Source organism: Myodes glareolus, chromosome 11, assembly GCF_982192425.1.
Source record: "Myodes glareolus chromosome 11, mMyoGla1.1, whole genome shotgun sequence".
Classification (NCBI taxonomy): domain Eukaryota; kingdom Metazoa; phylum Chordata; class Mammalia; order Rodentia; family Cricetidae; genus Myodes; species Myodes glareolus.
Window position 1 is genome coordinate 45,577,534 of NC_142036.1, and position 16,772 is coordinate 45,594,305.

Below are 16,772 nucleotides of genomic sequence, written 5' to 3' on the forward strand. Positions count from 1 at the left end.
TAATGGAATCCAGATGAAAGTATGCAAACCTTAGCGTTCAAACTCACTATGGTGAGACTAACTCAGGGCCCTACTCCCTCGTTTGCTCTTCCTGCACACCAGGCACACATGTGGTGTACTGACATGCAAGCAGGCAAAACACCCACACACATAAAATCCTTTTTGCGGGGGTTGAAACAAGGTTTCTCGTGAAACAGTCCTGGCTGTCCTGGAATTTGTTTTGTAGACCAGGCTGACCTAGAACTCACAGAGATCCCCCTGTCTCTGCCTCCCAAGTGCTGGGATTAAAGGCGTGCACCACCATTGCCCAGCCATAAAATACTTTTTAAAGACACTTAATCCCATTTTCTTCTCCAAATTAAAACTTTAAACCTTGTTTTTTTTCTTTTATTTGTAATCAACGAAAAGACTCTAAAGTCTATTTGGAAGGCTAAATGGGCACAGGATGTAAAATCTGGGGAGAAAAAATGCAAGTGGAGTCCTAGTGGCTTGAAGTTAAGCCGTAATGTAAAGCTGCCAGAGTCAAGTTGGCTTAGTCTTGTTCTTTCCATGGTTGCCGTGCTCTCCTCTCAAACCGGGTGCCGTGACAGGACCTGAGGGTTTGGGGTCTAAAGGAGACTTGTGCTTCTGATGTCAGGGTGTGTTTGAGAGTCCCTTGGGGGGGGGGGAAGGAGCTGAACTCCTGAGCTGAGTCAGTCAGGCACTGAGCTACAGCTGATGGCCTTAGTCCTGTGGCTGACCTGAAAGAGGACAGTGGAAAGGGACAAGGCTGAGGCAGGGGATTGGGTCAGTCTCTGCCGTGAAGGCTCCTGTGAGCACTACTCTGCCAGGCCAGGCTTCACCCATGCAGGAGTGGCCCGTAATTGATAATAACATGAGCATCACATGAGCTGAGAGAAACAGCTACTCACTGAGCATGTACCACGCACACAGTGTGCCAAATGCTTTCAATGTAACATCTTGCTTCATCTTTATGACATCCCTAAAAGGATGGTTTTCATTATTTTTCTCAGGTTTTTGGATGAGAATATTGACATTCAGAGAGGTTAAGTAACTTATCAGGGACCATCAAGTTAGAAGGACTAAGGGTACATACAACCCCAGGAGGCTGACTCCAGGTTTCTCTCAGCTTACTTACCACATGCCCTGCCCTTCAGGTGTGGGAACAGAACAAATGGATCAAATGAGACAAGAGTCCGCTTGGCCTTCAGGCTGCTTTAAATCTGTGTGAGCCTCCACAGGGCTTGTACTGCTGATGCCAACAGGATGAAGGGATCTCTGATGTTCTCAGACCCATCACTCTTATGTACCAGAAGCCCCCATCCCAAAACTGAGGCCATCACAACCTCCTATGGATACCGGTAAAGCCGCTTATGAAGTATTTAGACAGCTTTGTCGCTCACTCATTCTTTTCACGGGAGAAATGTTGCTTCCCACCAAGATGCTGGAGCAAGATGAAGAGACTGTCCTCTGGTGGCCTCACTGCTTCATCCAATCTGAGGTCTCTCAGACAAGTCTCTGGATGCCTCCTAGTACCCCACGACCACTACCACCACCAGTACCATCCCCTAGTGCAGTGGTTCTCAACCTTCCTAATGCCGAGACCCTTAATTACTGTTCCCCACATGGGGACCCCCAACCATATTATTTTCATTGCTATTTCATAACTGTAGTTTTGTTAATGTTATGAACCACACTGTAAATATCCGTGGTTTTTGGATGATCTTCGGTGACCCCTGTGAAAGAGTTATTTGACACCCCTGCCCAAGGGGTTGTGACCCACTGGATTAGAAATACTGCCCTAATAGCAGCCATGAGGGGGAGCTGAGTCTTCCTGCGCAGTCATGCTATGTGCTTACCTCCCTCTGCTCCCTCTGAAGGCACAGTTCTTCTGTCTCCTCCATCAGCTTGTCTGTCAAAGCAAGCACACACTCACTGAAAACAGCCCAGGGGTCCTGTATTACAGGTGCTTTAGGGGGCCTCTGTCACCTATGCCATCTCTCCGGGAAGAGGTCTGCACTCCTAGCCAGAGGTGGGGTCCTGCTCTGCTGAGCGGAAGCTGTCCCACTGGCCCGAGCTGCCTTTCAGGTCATCTTCCCTGTTCTGTGCACCCATAGATCCACAGAAGACTTGACCATGGAGGCTCAGGTGGGTTTTCAAAGCCTGTGGTCTCTGCGGTCTCCTCCTGCTGGCACTAATGCCTAGTTAGCAGAGAGGGCACATTCCAGGGAAGAGAGGGGTACTTAAGCAGGCAGTGAGAAGCCGGGCCCTGGATGTCTCAGCCGGCTCCCAGGAAGAGGCTCAACCCATGCGCATCATCTCGCCCAACCTGGGGGGCGGGGTCATTGAGCAGGCAGAGCATGGGGGCTGGATCCCTGCAGTTAGGTTTAAAGTAACTTTGGAGAGAGGATAGGCACAGGACTTGGGGCTCAGGCAGGATAATGTTTTTTTCACTTTTAGGTCCTTCAACCGAAGGCCTGACACGTTCACCCATCCAAGGATTTTCCCTTTAAATTGCTCTGTACCCCATGTCTGATACGAGGCACCATTTTGATCTCTTCTTTAAGGAGGAGGAAATTGAGGTTTATAGAGACTGAGTGACCTACAGATCCACACAACAGAAAGGTAAGTGACAGGGCTGGGTCTAAAGCCGAGTTCTTGGTTACGAGTCTCTCCTGCCTCTAGCTTCCTGGTCAAAAATGTGCTCTAGGTGCCAAGCTCCCTCCCAAGCCCCAGAGAGATCTCCTGTACCACTCCACCAAGTCCCTCTCTGTCTGTCACCCAGGTTCCCAATTCCAGTTCACCCCGGTAACCAACCTAAATATTCCTGCTTCTCCTTAGCCAGCTGTAGCCCCTGTGCCTCCAGGCTTTTGATCATAGCTTCTCCTAACTGGGCATTTTTCCAGGTCCTGATGGGAGAGAGGACAGAAGAGGAGAAATACAAACAGTTAAACCAGAAGGAAGGCCCAGGGAGAAGGCCTCTCTTCTGCCCTGCAGAATCCCGGCTCAGTCTGGCACCTAGAGCTCTGGGCACGCCACCAACATTGATCAGTTACAGTAACTGGAGGCTGAGGTTGCAAAATGGGCCACAAGGACAGAGCCAAGAGCGCTCACAGAGGAGGGAAGGGATTGTTTCTCTGGCAGCCTTCTACGCCACTGCATGTCCACCGCCTGATTCAAAGCTGGGTACTCGGTGTTATTGTTTGGGTTAGAAGATGAACTGGCTTGAACGGGCATGGGCTGTGTTGGTCACGTGGGTCCTGTGATTTGTAAACACCATCTCTGGTCCTTGCTAGCGTTAAGGTGGGCAGGCAAGGTGGACCTACTGAGGTGCTGAGTATGAGGAGCAACGATTGATTAACGCCTGAGAATTGGAGACTAATGGTTGTCCACATCTGCCACCTGTCAGTGCAGATGCCTACCCGACCTCACCACTTAGGGCACCCTCAGAGACAATCTACAGTTCTTCCCATACACCTTAGCCAGCTCCCACAGCCCTGTCTCAGGACCCAACAAAGAGGCGGTTGGGTAGGGCCAGCCTCGCCGGCCCTGTTGGCTCTCATCCTGCCCCTCAGAGACCCTGCTAGCAGACACTCAGACACTTACACCTTCCCAGACTCCTGCAGCATCTCCAGCCATTGTGTCTGCTCAAACTCAGACTCAGCAGCCAACAAGACATTCCCCTGCCAGGAAGAGGAGCCAGAGTGAGAGGTAGCCACTCCCAAGGATAGAGATCTCTTCTCTTTCCTTGACCCCCAACAGGCCTGGGCCCTGACAGCCCTCTCAAGGCTGTTTCCAGGGGATCAAGACAAAGCTGCTTTGTCCTATGGACCCTGGGCTAGGGGAAGGTCCCTACTCACATGGAAGTCCTGATGTGAGATCTTCATGGCATAGGGCATGCTGGGCTCTTCTCTGGCCTCCACTAGGCAGCCTCCCAGTGGGATGACACCCTGAGGAAGAATCAGAACAGGCAGCTCCCACCCCACCCAGCTCACATCACTTAAGAGTCCCAGGAGCTACTGGAGAAAGCCAAAAGCTTTGCTAAGGACCACATCCCAGGGTTATGATACCAAGGCTAGAACTGACTCCCAGAAGGAAGGGAGCTAGGGCTGTCTCTGTGATTCAGGAAGTGTGTATACATGTGTGTGTTGGGGGAGGGGACCCAGCGCAGAAGCTAGAAGGCGTGTCTTAAGTCCTGAGAGGATTTGTCCTCCACATTCTACCCAATCACACAAGAGATAATTCCCTATCATCCCCAAATGTCCCCAGTGGGCCCTCGCTCGCTGTGGCCCTGGAAAGGAGCCTCCTTACCTTAGGATGTATATTGAAGTATTTATTGGTTTCAAAGCTCTTTCTTTCACTCTCAGAGTAGTAAAGCAGAAAGCTTTCTTTGATGATAAAAAACCTAGGGGAGAGGAATGAGAAAATGGTGAGATCTTGTGGGTCAAGAACACCCTTGGGGGTCCTAGACTCACAAGGGAGCCCATGGGGACCCTAGTTCACACTGCACATGACTCAGAGGAGCCTCGGATGACCTTCTGTATAGGCAGTGAAGGAGGGAGGTTCATGGCTGGCTTCCTTCAGCTCAGGAGGAACCTGTTGTCTTTCTCCTCGGGTCTCTTTACCCTCTGGACTACCCAGTACTCCAGTCACGTGGGAGCGCCTGTCTAGGTGTGGATGGAGGATGAGACACATGGTTCTAGATGGGTGTTTTGGTGGTAATCAAATGGAATCGGGTATCAACTGCTGAGGTCTGCAGCCCTGATACCCCAAGGTCATCCCTGCATTCTCTTTTGTCCCCGATTGCTCACACCCTCTTTCTGGGACTCAAGTTTAACTTGGAATCAAAGTGGCCATGGTACTTTCTGGGTACCAGGAAAGCAAATCCTCCGTGCCAACAGGAAGATTCTTTGACCTGCCTTGGGGACCCTTACAGAACTATCAGTGGAAGCTTTAGGAAACCAAGTGTGCTCCAAGGGGGAGCCCCAATTAGGTTACAAAGCTCCCAAGGTTTAAAGACGCCAGAGTTCTCCTTCCTCCAGGGTCACTGCTCCGATGTGACCTGAAATGGATCTGGAGGGATCCTGAGTTGTGAGATATGCACCTGTGTGTGTGTGTGTGTGTGTGTGTGTGTGTGTGTGTGTGCACTGTGCACTCCTGGATGCATACACAGGGGAAAGTTCAGAGCAGCGACACATTGGAACCTGCTAGGATAGACCCACAGTGGTCAACAGTGTGACTCTCTTAGCTGCTTAGCATTCAGCGACATGACACTGGCGACAATATAGGCCACAGCAGGAGTATTTGTACTATGAACATCAAAGACTGCAGAACCACCCCAAGAGCTTGTTATTAAACCATCCACTTCTGGTGAGGAGCTTGAGAAGATGCTGGTGGCATCAAGAAGTCAGAGGACCCCTTCAGGCTCCACCCTCCCCATGATCTTTTCTGTGACCACAGCGCTTTGGGGCAGAGTGGAGGGGCAACCTGAATGGCTGCAGCAACCCCTTTCCCGAGGGAACTTAAGCTCAACTTTGTACTTCCTTATGAGTTCACAATTTTGTTCTCCCGCCCCCTTTTGAGATGGAGGTCTCGCCGTGTTGCTCAGGCTGGTCTTGAAATCATAAACTTGAGCAATCCCCCCATCTGCTGAGACTGCAGAGCAGTGTGACTTCATCCCATTTTCTGTGTTGTGCCAACCCAAACATCCAGTAGCCACAGAACAAACGCGGCCCTGGCAGACACCGTGTTTGGGTTCCTGCACTTGGCACCGAGTACTCACTGGCACATCTGAGTGCTTCTTTATCCAGAGGGGGCCACTGGGTTCCTGGAGGGTAGGACCATGGCATATAAGTCCCATGAGAAAGACAGATATCCTCCAATGGTTCCAAAAGAAAGTTACAGCGTATGTAAGAGCTTAGACCTCCCATTTTCCAGCTTGGGGATGGGGAGTTTGGATAAAGGCACTCAGCTCCCTGACCCTCCGTCTCTACAGAAGAGAAGTGAGGACACCTACATTCTGGGATGGAAGTAGGGACTGAATGAGACTGGAGTCATGACCTAGCCCATGTGTGAAGGACCCAAGGTGGGATGGAATGATGCATGGCCTGGTGAGGTCCCTCTGTAGGAAATGCAGGCAAGCAGAATAGAATTGCCTCCCCACTCCCACAATAGTGCAACATGAACCCCTGTATATGTTGACTCCTTATCTGCAGGATTCTATATCTGCACACAGGATTTTTAGGCGGTAACTATGGTTCAGCGAACTAATAATTAGGCAGGACCATGATCTAATGGAACTGCGGCTTTATAAAAGAGGAACCTGGGCTGGAGGTATAATGGTTGTTTGCCTAGCATTCACAAAGCAATCTCCAGTACCACGTACACTAGCATTGTAGTACACACCACTAACCTCAAACGGAAGGAGAAACAAGAGAATAAGGAGCTCGAAGTCAGCCTCCGCTACGTAGTGAGTTCAAAGCCAGCCTCGGCCACATGAGGCTCACTAGTGTTACATGACCCTAATCCCAGCGTGTGAGACGCTGAGATCCAAGGACTACAAGTCTGAGATCAGCCTGAGCTGCACAGAGAGCCCCTATGTCAAGAAGAATCAAAGAAGGTAATCTCCAAAGAGAAGCAGACACCTCAGACACAGGGTCCATAGGTATCAAGGTCCCGAGCTGAGCTGTACTTGGTTATAAAAGGAATCAGAAGGCTGGAGCAGAGGAAGCAAGACTACAATCCCTATATCTAGACTACCCAACTCCATTAGGTTTCTTCTGTTAGTACATATAACGCCCACAGTTACCCTCCCAGGCAGGTGCCCTGTGCTTCCTAGTGCAGACACGGAGCGGAGAGGTGGCACAAGGACCTGAAACTCCCTGGTAGAGATTGGCTTTCTCTCAGAGTAAAATGACCACGGGGGGAGGGGGTTCCAGCAGGAGTGACACGGCCTGACTTACATTGTAAAAGGCTAGCCCTGGCTACTGCATGGGAAACAGACTGTCCTGGCACAAACAGGGGATCTGCTAAGAAGCTATCGCCACACATCACTGGAGGCGAGAGGTATGTAGAGTGGATCGAGGCATGTAGAGTTCCCAGGATCTTCCTGATACACAGGCTGTCCCCAGAGGTTACTCCCTTCCTAATGCTAGCACAGAAAGGCAGCCTTTGCTCCACGGCAGCCACACTTCAGCAGGCTGAGAGTCAACATGGACTGCCACATGACCCACACCTGGCACAGACCTAGAGGCCGAGGGCAAGCTCCTACCCACCATGGCTCATCTGACAAGACCCATAAGATCTTTGTTTATCAAATTGCCGTGGTGGTGGCCACTCTGGTTGATGTCCTTTGGCTTCTTCTCAGCAGTTGAGACCCTTGTAAGTCTAGAGAGGCGTTCCTCTTCTCGTACCTTCCTTCAAAGTCACCCTGTTCTCGACACCCTCGTTCAGGATGCGAGGCTGGGGCAGCCCCTTTGGGGCCCAGCAGAGCTGGACAGCCAGTGTAAGGGCTGGTCACAGCGAATACGTAATTTCTACGTATGAGCTTCTGTGAGGCTGAGAGCCTGCCTCTCGGAACAATGCTGGAGGTGAGGGCTTTCACTCCCCGTTCACAGGTGAGGAAAGAAGGGTTTAGATGTGAAGTAACACACAAAGCCCTATGACTGCAGAAGAAGGATTGAAACCCAGGACCATCGCGCCTTCCTCCCACCCCCTAAATGGCTCGTGGAGCTGCTGTCCTGGCTCAGGACACACACCTAGGAGAGAGACATAGGAAACCAAATTGCAGTAGGCAAGGCGGGAAACCCATCAGTTACCAGCAGTGGTGGGGCAAGGATCTAGTCTTCTAGGCCTCAGGTCCCGTGTGGAGCTTGAGAATGATGATTAAAGCCTCCCTGCCTGGGAGGGAGGGAAATGAGCCTCATCACAGAGAGGCTTAGCTCATAGCAGACACACAAGCAAAGTTCATTAGTACTCTGATTACTGCTATTCCTTAGGTTCAGCGTCTGCACAGCCACGCTGCCTCTCTTCCCATTCGGGCTCACACAGCAGCTACCGAAGAGAACATGGCTGCAGTCCAACTGGCTGGCTTCTTGCTTTCCAAACACATGTCAGAGCCATGTCCCCCTCTTGTCTGAAGCTTCCCCACCTCCAGGGCCAACATCTGTCCTTGGAGAAGCTTTACCGTCAGCTTTTGCTTTTAGCTCTTCTGGGTTACGGGAAGACTGGAGCCTGTGCGCGGTAAAGGTTTCATGTCAGTCCTGGCTGCCTCCTCTCTCTAGAGGCTTTATGAACGCTACTATCATTATTATTTTATTATTGTGTCTCAGATGGTCAGGCTGGTCTCAGAATCACCGTATAGCTGATGCTGACCTTGAACCTCTGATCTTTCTGCCTCCACCTCCTGAGCGCTGTGCCTGGTTTATGGAGAGCTGAGAAAGGAGCCCAGGGCTTCATGCATGCTACACAAGCAATCTACCAAACGAGCCAAACCCTCAGCCCCTACCCTGCTATTTCCACCTCCAGATGGAAGAATTTAGAAGTCAGCAAGGTACGCCCTTCGCTGCACAAACTGTATTGACATTATCTTATTTAAATGTCTCTAGTGATGGGTGGGATTTTTGTTTCCTAGTACACTGGTAAGGAAACTGAAGGAAACTGAAGGAAACTGAACCGCAGTGAGACCGAGCCGCTGGTAGGTGGTAAACTCAGAGCTCTGTTGACAAAGCTCAAGTTCTCGGCTGCCTGTGCCCTGTGCTGCCAGTACTCCCCACCACCACTACTTGCTGTTGGCTCCCTTGAGTCGATCACTGCAGAACGGCTGCAGTGCCCACTTGGCTCAGGTCAGAGACCTGTTATGGTGCCAGTTGCCTCGCCTAAGCAGGTACTGTGCTGGACCCTGACAACCCGATGAATCCCTGCCCCCAAGGAGCTCAAGAGTTGAATGCAGGAGAGAGCATGTGTAAAGAAAGAATTTTAAAACGGTTCATGTTTATCAAGCTCCTTCTTGGCACCAGGCCCTGTTTGAGCAACCACAGGTTGTATAGTAATTCATTTACTACTTATTCAAGGTCGGTGATGAAACTGGAATGCAGAGAAATTGAGGAATATGCCCCAGATCATGGTGTGGGAGAATTGTCTGTATTCTGTCAATCATGTATTTTAATAAAACACTGATTGGTCAGGCAGGAAGTATAGGCAGGTCAACCAGACAGGAAGTAGAGGTGGGGCAATGAGAATAGGAGAAGGCTAGAGAGGAGGAAGCTCCCTCCGCCATTCCTGTGCAGACCACCGAAGAGACAGCATGTAACCTGCCCAGCTGAAAAAGGTACTGAGCCGTGTGGCTAACATAGATAAGGATAATGGGGTAATATATGTTATAAGAGCTAATAAGTAGCCAGAGCTAAGGGCCAATCAGTTTATAATCTTATGGAGTCTTGTGAGTGATTTTCTTTGGGGTATGCTGGTTGTGGGGTACCGGGTGGGACAGAAACCCCGACAAGCCAACCCTCATGTTACAAGATCACACAGTGGGCAAACGGGGAAGCTAACAGAATTAAGTGCTAGACTACAGGGTGACACTGTCAGGCCATGGGAATGCACAGCAATGCAGAAAGTGCCAGGAGAATGCCAGATGCCGTGACCCTGCGGAGCACCAGGGTGCATTAGCGTGACGTTGTAACATAGCAGGGTGCGTGGCAAAGTTACACCGCACCTGGAGAATACACAGAGATTACAAAGGACCAGGACATGGAGCAACAAGGGAGGTTTGTGTGAAAAGCAGAAGTATGACCTCCCAGGGCATGAATGGCTTAGGGTTTGACCGAGGTCTGAGAGGTCACAACGGGTGAGGGTTTTGAAAAATGTCTTAAGAAGTTGGAGGAGGTAGGAGAGGAAGTGATGTTCTCTAGACATAGAAGGGTCTCTGTGGAGAACAGTGTGCTCAAGGTTACCAAAATATGTCTGGTGCTATACGCAGATAAGTGCCAAAGGGGTGGCCAGGGTACAGGGGGAGGGGAAAGAGAGAGGATGGGTCTGTAAACAGGGGCTGAGAGCGGGCAGCCCCCACACCCTGCACAGATAGCAAACATGTCTTGGGACGTCAATTTGTGGTTTTAGGATGAAGAGAGGTGGCCCTGAGGAGGTCACATCTGGGCAAAGGGGTGAACCAGTTATTAAAAGATAAAAATTGGCAGAGCACACTGAATAGTCAGACAGGAGCAGGATGACCTAAGTCCCATGACACCACGGCCAGGATGTTAGTCTGAGTGACAGGATGACACACAGGTGTCATCTAACATGATGGATTTTCAGAGCGTGGCTTCCCTTCCCTCTACCCTGTGCTCTGAGTCTAAGGGCCCAGCCAGAGCTCAGTGGTTAACACTGGTCTCCTGAGAGAGCCAGTGGAGGCAGAGAAAAATGTTCAGAGCACACATGCCATGTATATCAGACAGGCCTTGTTAAAGAAGGACCAACCCGGAGCTGGAGAGATGACTCAGTGGTTAGGGGTACTGTCTACTTTCCCAGAGGACCTGGGTTCGATTCCCAGCACCTACATGTCAGCTCACAACCATCTGTAACTCCAGTTCCAGAAGATCCAATTCCCTCTGTGGCACAGTATACACAAGATATACAGATAGACACGCAGGCAGAACATACACACACACACATGATACAAGTAAGTGAAATCTCAAGAAGAAGAGGAGGAAGAAATAGAAGCAGCAGCAACAGTCAGTCTGGTGTTCTTAGTTCCCTGAGCTTTGTTTTGGGGATGTAGACCACGTGAGAGAAATTTGAAGTTGGGGACATTATGTAGGGCAGAAAGGAGGTGTGATGGTGAGCGCAGAGGAGGGAGGGGCTCAGTAGCATGCATGAGTCAGGTCAAGAAAGTGGCATTACCTATACACTGTATACATACATACAAGCAGGCATGCACAAACAGATGTAAATTTTAAAAAATAAATAAAATCTAAAGTCAACACACAAAACTGGAAAATAAAGTGTCAAATAAAATAGGCTTCAGAAAACAGAGCAAAGAACCCATCTGAAGGCCCTTGCCCTTCCGTGATGTCCCTCAGCTTCCATGTCTCCAAACTTTCCTTTAAGTGTAGTTTGCTCTGCTCACAAGACCATGTGATTAGAGGTAGGCGACAGTGGAGATGGCTGGGCTGCAGATGGGGAGGCTGAGGAACCAGCCAAGTTCCACCTAGAGTATCCAACACCTGACAGCAGGACATTTGAGTTCAACACCTCCTGGGGATTAGTGGTGACAAGATACAGGACTTAGACTTCTGTAGGAGTTTTCGTCTTGGAGCCAAAGTTCTCTCGCTCCCAAGAGGGCAGCAGGAACCTACTACCCAAGGTCTGGTTTCCCAGCAAGGAGAGGGCGAGCCAAGTACAGGAGGCACCATGGTGGTCTGTGGAGGCCGAAAACTGCAGGCCCATTTCCACCTTGTCTGTCGGTCAGAGTTCAGAGATTTGACAAGCAGAGTTGTGTCCTAATGCAGGAGGTGACTGATTCTTTTGAAATTAAGATAGCTCAATACCATCCTGACAGGTGGTCAGGATATGTATGAAAATGTATTTCTGGTCCTTCTATTGTAACTATGAGATCACCTAGGGAAAGGTGGTCTTCAGTGACTTAGAGACCTTAGCTACCTAGTCTACAGAATGCTAATGATTTGATGTCTCAGCGTGATAAGGCCATTGAGTGTGTGAGTCGACCTTTTGTATCATGTTAATAGTCTTTTGTTGCCTTCTCCCCCAGCTTATGTTGGGTATGGTATAAATCTGTGGAAAAATAAACACAGGTGAATTTCAGGATTTCGGTCACTGGAATGCCCTCCTGATACTTTCTGTGTTTTCTGTCTTATTGTTTTTATGTGTCTTCATATTCCTTATTTTATATTTCTTCAATTCTCACACCCCTACCCTGGTAAGAAGTATTTTTTGTCGAGGCTGATCCTCGACAGTGGTCTCAGAAGGGTGTCCCATGAACCCCTTGCTGACCCTGACTGAAGTCAAGACGGTTCCCTCCTCCTGTTCAGAGCACCTAGGTCTCAGCATCTGCATTTCTGCTCCCCCAGAGAATGGAGGGGACTGTGGTCATTTGTTCTCTAGACCCCTCTTGAACCCCTCCTTTCTCTGCTAATGAACTCTTCCATTCCCTTCCTCTCTCTGTCCAGAGGAAAGTAAACTAACGAGGAAGGCATCTTCCCATTGCAGTGTGGGCAAGGTGGGGGTAGAGGTGGGGGGATACGGACGCTTCCCCCTAAGCCTGAGGAGGAGAGGTTTTATAGAACGCAGCCAGCCACAGCCAGTTCCATCCTGCCTAATGGTTGGTTATTTACGCAGCCCCGAGCCTTTCCAGGCTCTTCCCCTCGGCTGCCCACTCGGGCATCGATCTCCCTAATGGCAAGGCTCTGCAGCGGTGGGTGTTGGCTGCCCTGTCCCAAGCCTTCCTGGGGCCACTAATTAGCTGCGGTCCAGAGACTGCACTTCACAGATGGGAAACTGGAGCCCGGAGGCCCTACTAGGAAGCAAGAGAAGGCGGCTGGGCTGGGCACAGGGCCTGATTCTAGACTCTGACTTTCCACGGCTGTTGCTGCCTCAAGGGGAAATCATGTGTGTTGGGGTGGAGGATGGGGAGGTATTCTCCCAGAGAGGGGAACACGAACTGAGGTCTAGAGCTGGCAGGTAAGATGCTAACTGTTTTCTGAGCGGCAGAGCAGGGAGAGTCTTTGCATGGTGACAGCTCCGGAGCAAGGAAGGTGAGAGGTTAGCAGTGTCTTTCAAAGGGTACAGAGCTTGACTTGGCACTGGGACTTATTGTTTTGACTTAGACTGGTTTGTTTTGGGTGACTGTGGGGACAGCAGATGGAGTTTATCAGGGCCCCAACCCCAAGTGCCCCAGCCTCTACAACCATGATTTTAGCTAAGAGGTTTTCTGACACTTATCAGCCCCAAATCAACTGTGTATGCAGTAGCCAGGTCCCCCATACTTACAGGGGAAAAGAGAACCAGGAGACCCAGCCAAGGGATCCCAGGCACCTACCACACAATGGAAGCCACCAGGTGAAAATGCCTGGCGGGAAAAATCTTAAACAAGGACAAAAAGTCAGGCCCAGTGGAGAGAGAAGACTGCCCGAGGTAGCTGCCCGAGGTAGCTCAGGACATTCTGCACAATAGCTCCCCCACCCCAAGTGTTCAAGCTCACAGACCTCACACAAGTGGTGAGGCAGAGACTGGATGCTCCTGGCCCTCAGTGGCTGCAGTTCCAACGGTGCAGCCCTGGGAACCTCTCATATAACCTTCACCCTGCTCCAAGCCTTCACTTAAAGTATCAGAGAGAAACTCAACTTGGGAGGGACTGGGGGTGGGGGTGGGGCTGAATCTCATTAAATCCCCAAGAGAAATCAGCCAGAAGTAATAAAAGGGTATGAAACCCTCTCCGCAAAAACGTGAAAGCCCATCCACACCTCCATTTGTTCTGAGGTCTTACAGGAATAGTAAATTATTCATCAAAAATCGAACATCAGCACTAACCACCGCCACAAGCACATGACCTGCGGTCCTGAAAACATCCCAGGCACTCAGACTCGTGGTGTGGGATGGAGAAGGGGCTGTGGTCCCAGAAACGGTCATGCCCTTGTCTTGAGTTTTTTAGACACCAGCAATAAATCTCAGGTAGCTTGAGAATGAGAGCAATGCAGACAACGGTTCTTTGCCCTTGCAGCCAGGATTGGGAGGTTCCTGCAAGTCCAGGTCTGGTTCTCCTTCTCCCAATACCTGTCAGGGCTGTTTGTACGTAGAAAGTCGTGTTTATCTGGGACCTTCATTTGGAGTCGTTGCTGAGAATGGGGCCAAGGTTGCTCTGTCTCTCCACAAATACCACTCCGAACATCAGTTCAATCTACCTTCTCTCCCACTCCCAACTTCAGGTGTGTGTGTGTGTGTGTGTGTGTGTGTGTGTGTACACGCGCGCGCATCAAAGCACAGTTGGAGGGGTTGTGGTTACAGGTTTGTGGGTCACTCTGCTGAGATCGGCGAGTGGTCTGCTGAACAGAGAGTGGCACCCATCTCCCAGCCCACTTTAAGCCTCAACAAAGGGATGGAATTGGCTGTGGAGGTTTCTGCAGGAAGTCTCCTTCTGCCGATCTCGCCCAACTTAACCTCAGTCTCTAGTCCACATGCAGCCTCGCCACTTGGGACCCGGGACTCAATTCATTCCTCAGGGAATTCCTGGCCACTATAGGCCCGTGATTCCATTCTAACTTCGGCGGCCAATTAAAGTCGCATCTTGGGGGACAGCACAGGGAGAAACTAGCTGGGCGGGCCAAGGTCACAAAGGAAGGCTGAGGCAGGGCGGTGACTAGAGGAGTGGGAGGGGTCCTGAGGCCCCCGGACTCCCTCCCAAGTCGGGGAGGAGAGGTCTCCCGGGACCGGGGCACTCACTCACCGCCGGGACCACTTGGCCGACGATCTCCCGAACGGCCGCTTCCACAGAACCCCGTAGAGCTGCACTTTGGTGCTGATGTCCAGCGCGTCCGCGTCGGCCTGCTCCAGGGACGGCGATGGCGACACAGAGTTCGACTTGGACGTGAACATCCTGTCTCGGAGGCGCTGCCCCGGCCGTGCCCACCCCTTTCGTGGGACTGGAAGGGACAGGGAGGACGGCGGGAAGCAGTGGGCGCGACCAGCAAAGGTAGCTCGGGAAGCCGTCGGGGCTAGTTCCAGCGAGCGGAGTCGGACGCCGAGGGGCGCGGGAACCGCAGCCAGAGCCTGGGACGACGCTCGGGAGCGCCGCCGGCTGGGAGGGAACTCCGCGGGGAGGGCAGCTCCGCCGCAGGCTCGCAGCATCCACTCTCCCCCACCCCCTCCCGCGCAGGCAGCCTCAATTCTGGTGGCCTGGATTGGCTGGGAGTGGCAGGTGAGCCGGCCGCAGGCCAGCGGCGAGCGCCAATGAGGGCAGACGCCGGCTGCAGAGCCCAGCTCAGGGAGTTGGCAGGGTCCTAGCCTGTCGCTCAGCCGGGGATTTGGCACTTGCACCTCCCCACCCCCACCCAGACGCCCAGCCCTCTCCCAGTTCTTTATAATCTGTGGCCCCTACGTCAAAACGCTGACTGGCTAGGTGTGCTTGGTGAAGATTAGGGTCATTCCGCAGGCACCTGCTAGCCTCTGGGCGTGGGCGTGGTGTTAGGGAACCGGACTCGTGATTCCCAATCAGGCTTTCAATGACTCTGCAAACCTCTGGACCGTGTTTTTCACACCTTTAAAGCAGAGACGCTTGCTTGGGGCAAGTCAGTGTCCAGCTAAGACTTCGGTAAGTGCCAAAGGACCCGCCTCGTAGAATAGGTTCCAGCAAGGTTCAGGACCCTTCCCTGTCCCCACAGGTGGGTTTCACTTTGCACCGCCGCATTTGCCTGGACCAGATCGAATTTCTTTTCCTGGCACTTGGCAGCCTGTGCTGGCATTTGACACTCAGTGTCAATCTCAAACTGTCAACGCAGCTTGTGTTCGTGATTTATCTGTGCATCTCCGGTGCTCCCCAGGGCTAGGTGCTCTGTCCACTTCCGCTCTCAGTGTGGGCATTTGTTGACCGCGTCACTCCGGCCAAGCCTTTGGCCTCCTCTGCCGTTGGAAAGGTACTCCAAAGTGAAGAAAAGGGTTTGTTTGCATACTGGAGCCGCACCCCTCCCTCTCCTCCTTTTCCAGGTTAAGAACCCACCAACCCTCAGAGGCAGACATAATTTACCGACGTCCTTAGTGAAATAAAGAAGTGAAACTGCATCAGAGTTTACAAATAAATGAGTAATCTGAGAGCCAAATCAGTTTGCTCAGACTTGATGAATTTGCCCAGGGCAAGCAACACTGAGGTAGTTAGTATCTCAGTTACCATATCTCCAGGGCTCATTTGGATTGAGAACACCGTGTAGCCACCACCCAAAGTAAGAGACAGACCTTTCCAGCCCTACCAGTCAACCCACAATCTTGCCTCACTTTTCACTATTTGCTTAATTGCCTTAAAATATTTGACCTGAATGCCCTAAAAAAAGGCAACCTTCAAAGACCTCACTGTCACCTTCTCTTGTTGTCTTATCTGCACAGCTTTTCTTCTCTACAGTCCATAAAACTGTTTTTATCTTCCAGAGAATCAAGCCTGGGGCCTTGTGAATGCTCCACACCTACCCTACCATTGAATTATGTGGTCCTTTGCAGGTGTTCAGTCCCTTGCAGGTGTTCGGTCCCTTGCAGGTGCTTGTTTATAATCCTGATCCTAGACACTTTCCGTACTTTAGGAGGCCTGCTCTTCTTAAATACAAACAAACCAAAAAAAAAAAAAAAACTTGCACCAAAAGCCTTTGGCATTGTGTTCCCTGGAGCACAACAGGACCTTGAGTTGCAGGTGGTAAACACAGGAAGCAGCTCGCACTGGCACGTGCTTTTCCAGAGAAGCAGGTGGCGAAGGCACCTGACTTGCTTCCAAAGGTTTCTATGGTTTCTGGGCTGCCTTCCTGAGGCAGCAGTAGCAAGGGTGCCCACTGCAGTGGGAGTTGCTTAGAGTCAGAATCCTGGCAGTGACCGACAGTAGCAGCTAATGTTCTATGTCATGAAAAGGGTTTGAAGGATTGTTCTAGAAACTTCCCCTCAAACCTGGCTCTCTGGCCCCCCTGATACTCTTTTAGCAAACTCATTCTCTCTCCTGAATCGAGTCAGTGGCAGCTCTGGCCTTGTGGTAAAGGCCAGTGATGAGCTTGTAGAGCCACTCATGA

At 51.1% G+C, this 16,772-nt stretch overlaps 1 protein-coding gene across 1 annotated transcript in view; it reads right to left on the bottom strand.

The window, feature by feature from the left end:
- The window catches only part of Plekhd1 (pleckstrin homology and coiled-coil domain containing D1), a 29,635-nt gene extending 14,776 nt beyond the window's left edge, over positions 1–14,859 (bottom strand). The window contains exons 1-6 of the mRNA XM_087911695.1: positions 14,459–14,859; positions 4,312–4,405; positions 3,861–3,950; positions 3,607–3,683; positions 2,818–2,909; positions 1,860–1,912 (exon numbers count right to left, since the gene is read on the bottom strand). Coding sequence (XP_087767821.1) covers positions 1,860–1,912; positions 2,818–2,909; positions 3,607–3,683; positions 3,861–3,950; positions 4,312–4,405; positions 14,459–14,859 — 807 coding nt within the window. The remainder of the gene's footprint in view (positions 1–1,859; positions 1,913–2,817; positions 2,910–3,606; positions 3,684–3,860; positions 3,951–4,311; positions 4,406–14,458) is intronic.
- Positions 14,860–16,772: the final 1,913 nt, after the last annotated feature.